This window comes from Drosophila kikkawai, chromosome 3L (genome assembly GCF_030179895.1).
Source record: "Drosophila kikkawai strain 14028-0561.14 chromosome 3L, DkikHiC1v2, whole genome shotgun sequence".
Classification (NCBI taxonomy): domain Eukaryota; kingdom Metazoa; phylum Arthropoda; class Insecta; order Diptera; family Drosophilidae; genus Drosophila; species Drosophila kikkawai.
Genome location: NC_091730.1, coordinates 14,276,508 through 14,285,052, shown reverse-complemented (window position 1 = coordinate 14,285,052; position 8,545 = coordinate 14,276,508). Strand labels below are relative to the sequence as shown.

Here is an 8,545-nt window from a genome sequence, read left to right as displayed (position 1 = left end):
TGCTTCATATTTTACCAAAAAATATTTCATAATTTTCTGGCTCTGCTGTGCCGTGCCTCCCGATGCTCACCCAATTAAATTTGTGAATTTTTGCGGGACCCAAAGCAAAACATTTTCGACCAAAAGTGGCCGACAGGAGGAGACAATGACAAGGATGTCAACGTTGCCGCTTTTTTAAAACGCAAATTCCATGAAAGCACTCGGCATGTCAGCGTTTTGGTAGCCGTGTCTGGACCAGGTCCACAAGTTATAGCCAAGAGGGGCCATGGGCGGGGGGGCTTAGAAAAACATGAAAAATTTAAACAAGCCGGCAAGACGAACGAGCGAACGAACGAACGAACATTCTACGTCGGGATCGGTTCGTTCTGTGTTTTCGTCCGTCTGCAAAAATTGCAAGTGACAGGCAATTCATCATTCATTTGGCTTCGGACTTGACTGACTGACCAGCATCGGTTCGGGAATCGCACATGGTATCCGGGAGGGGTTCGGGAGGCATCCAGGAGCCACCGCCTTCGACGGATGATGGGGCGACACGGACTCCTTTTTTGTCTGTGGCATGCAATTTTATGGCCAGCAAACTTTTAGCATAGCCATCGCTTTGACAATTTAATGCATTTAAAGCTTTACAAGAGCAGGTCCTAGTCTGCCCAGCAAGCAGCCTCGACCGCCCATGGTAGGGGCACAGTGGGTGTGGTGGGAGTGTCTAAAGGTAATATTACCTTGAGTGGTGACAGTGTTAACCAGGTGTGGAATATGGAATGAGTACTAATCATTTTTTTTATTAAAAAAATTTTAAATATTTTATTTCCTTAGAAAGTTTAAACACTCCCACAGTTCAGCCTCTCATCCCACCATGTCACCAAAATGGAACCTTTTACTTGGCATTCCTAGGAGGCATCCACTCTACTGCCACCCACTGTAGGAGCGATGCCTAGTGTTTCGTTCTTTGGGAATTTTAAATTGTTTTAATGCGTGCGTCGAGCATCCTGAGACCAGAGACCACGCCCCGTCTCGTCGTCTACGTCTATGGATGATTTCGTCACAGCGAAGGAGGAGGCGTAACAGACCCCTCCTGCAGGATCAATCAATTTTTTAGCACTGGCAGCATACACACACACACACAAGCCGGAGCTGATGAAGTGCTGCCTCTGGGACTGAATCTCAAAAACTGTTTAATATGCAGCGAGTGACACCGCCGAGCGCGATGACATTGAGCAACTGCACCAATTTCGGAGTGAGCTGGAGAAGCTGTAGGAGCTGTAGGAGCTGTAGAATCTGGAGGTGTGTCTCCACCTCTTGCATGGATGCAATGCCATCCATCTTTTATCGGTTTACTGCAGTTCATAAATTTTTAAACGCTTGCCGGCGCGCGAACCAAAACAAACAAGTTTTTGGGATGGCAACCAGAAACGGGCAGGCGGCCCGCAACGAGTGTGTGGACAAAAGGGAGACAGACACACGCATGTAATCAATTTTTATATTTTAGAAGAAGAATCCCCCCAAGTGGGGCAGGTGCTCTGCGTCCGCGTCCAGCTCTATTATAATTGGATTACCCGTTGGAGTTGGAGTTGGAGTTGGAGTCGGGGCCAGACGAAGTTAAACTGAATCTTCTCGCATTCTCTTACTCGGCGAAAAGTAGTCTGGGGGGTCTTGGTTCTGGTTCTGGCTCTGGCCAACTCCCAGGTTCAAGCTGCATTAATGCACCCTCTCAAGGGGTTTCTTGTAAGTGGCTTGAACATGGTTGAAATGGAATAAGAAGTGGTCAGGTTTCTCTCTTTTATCTATATACATAATACTTATTTTCGGATTGTAGAACATAAAATTGGTTAGGGTATTTAAATGCTCGACTATTTATGCTACTCTTTCCCCTTAATAAGTGGCTTTTGCTAAACAGTTAAGAATGGAGGCAGCTGCTTTGACTTTTAAGGCTCTTTGTCTGAGGACTAATTTCATGTTAATCTTGGAACCAAGCAGTTAAGTCAAGTTTGTCATTAAAATGTATAAAAATCAAACAAAGATTAATAAAGCTAATAGTTAAGTTTGGCTTTTCTACCTTTAAAATTTATTACCAGATTAAAAAAAAACCTAAACAATAATATTCCTTATTTGAAGCAACCTTTGGAACAAACTTCATATCCCGAAGAGCTCCCTTTCCGCTTTTTTCTTTCACTTCCGACATGTTTCTGATTTGGCATTGGCGTCCCGTCTACTGTCTGATCCACGGTCCGAAGAGCCAGGAAACAGCTAAGCTCCGCCTCGTCCGAGGGATTGTTAGCTTCTTCGTGGGCCTGGTCACTGGCTACCTGATATGGGAGATGGTGGCGCTGAACTTCACCATGGCCCGGGATGGCATCAATTGGATTGTGCTGATGGGCTTGGTCCTGCTGACGGCCATACTCTTTGCGCTGATCCGCTGCATCCGAACTCTGGTCATGCTGACCTTTGTGCAGCTGGCGGGAAGGGCGGGCACCTTGTACCTGCGGGCAATGGCCTTTGCCTTAATCATTGCCGGACCCATAGATAACCTGGTGACCAATGCAGGTGAAGTTTCCCGTGTGTTCGTCTGCAGCGGTGTGCTGACCTACAATCTGTCCAAGACGCGCTTCGACCTGATGGCCAAGCCCTTTACGAACACCCTGAAGGACATGGACAGGGACGTGGACGAGATACGGCAGACCTTCGGGGAGCTGCAAGGTGTGCTGGGCGATCTCAAACATGCCGTAGAGCAGTCCGACTTTGCCGAAGAAAACGCAGAGACCGGGATGTACAAGCGCAACCTTAGCAATACGGATGCGGGCGAAGGAGAGGAGCTGCCCACTGCCGACGAGATGCAGCAGCGCTTTAAGATGAACATGAAGAACCGATGCAAGCACCAGCTGGACAGTGGCCAGCGCGTCTGCGAGCAGGTGTTTCGGGAGGGCTACCGCAAGTGCACCACAAACTTTCAGTGGTGGATTGGCAAGGTCATCTGCTGGCCGTACCGCGTGGATATCATCTGCGAGGTGGACATCTTCGGTGATCCGGACAAGATATGCGATCCCTCGGAGGTGGTGCCGGGCAATTTCGGGGAAACCTATGTGGAGCTACTGCGGACAGAGCAGGAGCTTTTTAACAACAGCTCCGAGATCGTGGTAAGTTACAAGCTGCGGGACGAGGAGCAAGCCAAGACCCACGTAAAGTCCGCCGAACGCACAGCGGAGGGATTCGCCAAGGACTTTGAGCGGCATCGCAAGAGATTCAAGAGGATCATGGGCGTGATCGAGATGTGTCTGTGCCTGTTCATGCTGCGGCTTCCCTTCTATTCGCTGAGGTACTACTACTGGTACTTGACCAACCTGGAGCACGACAACATATACATCACCGACTATTTCAAGCACGTGGACCGGCGGGTTAAGAAGAAGGGCAGCGAGTCGATCCTACCATTGCGCACCTACGAAAAAGCTCGGTACTTCGACCTGGATCGCTGGTGTGGACGCACCACCAAGGAGTCCGACAAGACCTTCTACACCCTGCTACGGTTCTTCCTGGAGTTAACTACTGCGGTCATCTTTATCCTGTTTGACCGTATAGTCGTCGAGCTGCTGCAGATCATCCGGCAGCGATCGCTGATCAGGTATGATCAGAAGGGAGAGCACGAAGTGCGTTTTAATGTGAGTATCTGGAGGGGTCTCCTTCTGCCTTTAGGTAATCCCTATAGCAATCCTTGACAGATCACCGGCGTGGGCAAGATGGCACAACTACTGCGCGTCACGATGCGCAACTTCAACATCAACGAGAACGTCTCCACGTCGCTCAGCAACGAGGAATGCCTGCCGAACCCACACGTCCTGCCCAACAGCTTCTACTACTGGCTAATCCTGCTCTACCTGGCCATCTTCGTGGTGATCCTCCAGTCGCATACATTCCTGCGGCAGCGGCGGGTTATCTGCAGCTACTTCTACGAGAAGCGCGAGAAGCAGCGCATCCTCTACCTGTACAACCGCATCCTGCGGCAGCGAATAATGGCGCTGCAAAACCTGGTGGAGGATGTGGAGGACAACCTGGCCCACTATAAGGTCCGCATGAATTTGAATCCGCTGCTGCAGCTCCGTTCAGCCTATCCGGAGACCTTCGACTGGCTGCGCTACCTTCCCTGCGGCAAGCTGAGCTGTCTGGTCTGCTGCGATCCGGAGGACAAAGAGTTCGTCCTGTGCCACTCCTGCAGGGTGCCCTACTGCGACACCTGTGCCGAGGAGATGAACCACGTTTGCATCAACTGCGATGCGATACTCACCATGCGCCATCGTTTGGATAAAATGGACGAGGCCAGCATCGATGTGTACATCTACAGGAAGTCGCAGTGAGACGCGAAGTATCATTATTGAGCATTTTTATATGAGCTTTAGATAATCTTCATATTGTTACAAACATAGTCAACTTCCATAGTTTCTCCGAAAGGATTACAGCGAGGAACCGCCCCAAATGATTCTCCTTTGTTTAACATTAACAATTTATAAAGCTATTTAATGGCATTACCAAAGTTTCTCGTGTGTGCTAAAAGCAATGGCAAAAGTTTACCCTTTGAATTGGAAATGCTGCACCCGTTCGGGGAATACTTGGTAATCATCTTCGTGGAACTCTACTCGGTCCCTTGATCCCATCACTGGCACTACCCTTTATTAACTGTCCTGCTCTATGATAATCATATCTCCAGCTTAATTGCCATTTTTCCAGTCTGTCAAACTTAATTCCCAGCATTTCCTCGGCCGATGGCACTGTCTAGCAGTTGTCTACAGCAAGTTGGAGAACATTTCTTTGCAACAACAAACATCGCTCAATTAGTTGTCCACCCTTTGTGTTTGGCCCTGGGCCTCGGGCCCCCGTCTCCACTTTCCTCGGCATAATTATGCACATGTCTGGTGGGAGGAAAACTTTTTGTCCTTAGACAAACTTTGCTCAAGCGGCGCTGATTCGATTATGCCACTGGGAAGGCGAGCTGGAGAGGAACGCTCCAGCACTAGCCCTACTACACTCGGCTGCAAGGATTAAGTTGCAAAATTGTTAATTAAAAATAATAAAAACGCTAATTGAAGAAATGCCTACAGAAATGCGGCAAGTCCTTTTGCAGCAAAGTGAAAGCGGAACAAAAGTTTTTCGGTTGCAAATTGTCTAGACTCGAGACTCCCAGGGATCAGCCGAGATGATAGGATGGGACGCCTCACGGGCACCTTCCTCGTCTGACTTCTGGGAGGAAACAAGTTGCAACAATGATGTGGACAAAGTCTTGCCCCTACTTTAATATTCATAAGACTTTCAGTCTGCAATAATATAATTATGCAAACATGAAGGAACCACAAACGGGAGGCGCTCCCTGTGTGTTTCCATTGAAATTACACACATATGGCGTGGGCGGAGAGATCCCAAAAAAATACGACGGATTTTCTGAGGAAAAACAAACATCCCGGCAAAGGTTGAATCCTCAGTCAGACCGGCCGGCATTCCGTGTGCTGAGGTGATTATTTGACGTTCACACCTTGTTGCAATGACTCCACCATCATCCATTCTAGCCTGCGAAATAATGGGGCGAGGTCGTCGACGTCCGTCGGCGGCGGTGGCGGTTGTTGTGATCAGCCACAAAAGTGACAGGTGTGACACTCTGCCTGACAGTGGCGGAGCACCCGGAGCACTCCACTCCATTCCACTGTTGCAGGCCCTCCTTCTCTTTCAGAGAACTCCAGCCGTCCGCAGACTATAAAGACGCAACTGGACGAGACGAGACACTCACTGGTGGTGAAGAAACGGAAAAAACGCTGGAAAAAACCAGCGGAGAATTATTTCCTAGAAAAATGCAGACGAATGGCTGCAGAAATGGGAGAGAAATGGAGCTGAGAGTAAGCTATGGGCTGGGGAATACTCTTGGTAAGAGAAACATATAAAAAGCTTTGCTAGATTCTATAGAATATAGAAAAGCATTGTAAATATAAATAAAATAAAAATAAATAAAATATTATACAATTTGGATATAAAACTAAAATAATTATAGATTGTCTTTAAGAAATATTAAACTATGTTCGAAACAGAAAACAGATTTTCTTAAAAGAATGACCAGTGCTTAGTACAAATATTTTGAAAAGTCAAACCTAATTCCTATGCAGACAGTCACCTGGAGAAGAGTATATCAAAATATCATAGTTGGAGGGAAAATGGGCAAAGTGCTGAAAAATAATCGGGCCGAGTCCCTCAACTGCCTTTATCATCACGGGCTCAACTTGGCGTTGATAATGAAGGAAGCGGATGAAAACGATGGCCCACGGATGGTTGGATGCTCGCTGGTCAGTGCATTGTTTGCTTCCTTCTTTATTTTTTTGTAGTTTTTTTTACAAGTTTTTTTTTCTTGTTGTTTTCTGTTCCAGCGGTTTGCCTGCAATTTGCGAGTGAGCCCCGAGTCCAGGGTCCCACAGCACAGACACTGAGCCGGCGAGAGAACTATTTAGCAGGGGCAATCCGCGGAGGGATCCGTTCCATCCGCAAAGCAGCAGGTGGTAAAGCGTAGAGAAATATGGTGCGGAACATTTCAATTAGAAAAGCGGCAAAGCGGCAGAAACGGAGCGCAGAGTGAGGGAATCGCGGACAGCCGTCAGCCTGTCGTCGCCCCCAATCAGTGTGTCCCTGTGCCCCTTTTCCTGCTTCCTCCTGGTTATCCAGCTCTACAGAGCTCTCCACCAGTGGAATCGCTCCCCGCCTTTGAAGTTCCTCGTCTGACACTGACGAACCGCGAACGAGAACGCGCAGCTCAGCTCTGTGCCTGCCATTATTTCAATAAAAATTCTTTAATATTATTTCGAGTTTGTTATGGCAGGTTAGTTTGTTCTCCCTTTGTGCCCGTATTTAATCTTCATAATTAAAATTTTAGCAAAAAAAAAACGCAGACTAAGGCGCCGACGGGTGCAAAGAAGCGCAAACGTGTTAAAAATTGATTAAAGTAATTGATTTGAAAAGGTTGTCGGTGATGGGTTTTGATTTTTTGTGGATTATTCTCAGCCACTCTCTGCCTTCTTATGGTTTTTTTTCGCTTTGTTATATTCTTTGTGGACAGGTAACTCAATTAAAGCGGCAAGCGATGTTTGCCTTTATTTATATAAAGTTTTTATTCGAATATATGGGAGAAGGATAAGCCCAGATGAGAGATGAATGTTCACTTGGAAAAAATTAATGGATTTATTGATACTTTAAGTTAGAAATAAAGTTCCTAAGATAAGGTAAATGGTTGTTTTAAATACCCTATTAGGTAAATTACCATTTGAAGATTAAATTTACCATTTACCTTGCTAAAGAAAAAGCTAATTTTTTATTTTAAATATATTTATTCAAAAAGTAAAGCCTTCATTTATTTTCTGTGCACATAAATCCCCATTCAAGGTGAGTTCTTTGGGCTTGGAATGCGATAGCCAACTATCTTTTTGATCTCCTCTTTTTCCCACAGAGCAAATCGCTAATTGGATTCCTCACACGGCAAAATATGAACGTGCGAGTGCATTTATTTCGCCGTCGCATAGAAATCATTCGGCAACCGCATGGAAATCTCAGCTTTGTCAAGTCTAACTCCAAACACCCAGACCCAATTCTCGCACAGCACAGCGAAGAGGGGAGTGTGCACCGCAAATCTTTCACTCGGCTTTATATTCACCCACTTTTTGTATATTTTCTCGCAATAAAAACGACAAAAAAACGAGAAGGAAACTCCCCTGTGCGTGTTGAACTCAGACTTTTGTGCCGGGGATCGGTTTGTTGGCTCAGCTCAGCTAACGCCTTTTCGGTCTTTCACAGCCAAAGCGCGAAAGAGTTAAAAGGCGAAGCGCAGAAGGCAAAGCAAAGGCAGAGCAGAGCAAAAGCACAGAGCACAAGCACCAGGCACCAGCACCAAAGCATTTTCACCCTATTATTTCGAGCAATTTCATCAAAACTAGACTGGGGCCCGGCCTCTGCTCCAAATTGTAACCGCAAAACCTCCCAGTCCAGATGCCCGGCTGCCAGTTGCCCAGTTGGCCAGCAGCAAAGATGAGCTCGTGAGTCACGAGGGGGTTCATAAATACTTAAAATATATTATTTTATTAAGTTGTACTTTCAACATATTATTTTATATTCCAGAAATACTTGATCCTTCCATCATGTTATAGTATAAAGTCATATATCCCCTAACTTTGCCATCCCTGATCCGTTTGCGGTTTCCTAGCTTCGTTTCCAGCGCTTTTTGTCCACTTCTTGCGACTCCCCGGTTCTTGTGCCATCGAGTTGCTATAGAAGGCAGACAGGAGCAGGTTTTTTCTTCCCTCTCCAACTCTCTCTCCCTCCCAAATGGCCAGCAAACGGACTGTGTTTTTCTTATTTGGTTTCCACTTTTATGTAGATTGGTATTTATTTTCCTCGCGAAAACTAGCGAAAACTGGGCGAAAAAAATAAACCTAGGCCAGTAGTAGTTCTCACACTACGATTGAGGATGGGTTGGGATGGGTTGGGGTCTGGGTTCGGGGCTGGGTCCCCTGGCCTGCGGTTCCTTGACTCCCCT

At 46.7% G+C, this 8,545-nt stretch overlaps 1 protein-coding gene across 1 annotated transcript; it reads left to right on the top strand.

Moving 5' to 3' along the window:
* Nucleotides 1–2,109: 2,109 nt before the first annotated feature.
* Nucleotides 2,110–5,012, top strand: snky (ubiquitin protein ligase sneaky). The gene is made up of 2 exons (XM_017167212.3): nucleotides 2,110–3,650; nucleotides 3,711–5,012. Exons 1-2 carry the CDS (start codon nucleotides 2,178–2,180, stop codon nucleotides 4,341–4,343), a joined length of 2,106 nt encoding a protein of 701 aa, XP_017022701.1. The 5' UTR covers nucleotides 2,110–2,177; the 3' UTR covers nucleotides 4,344–5,012.
* The last annotated feature ends 3,533 nt before the right edge of the window (nucleotides 5,013–8,545 follow it).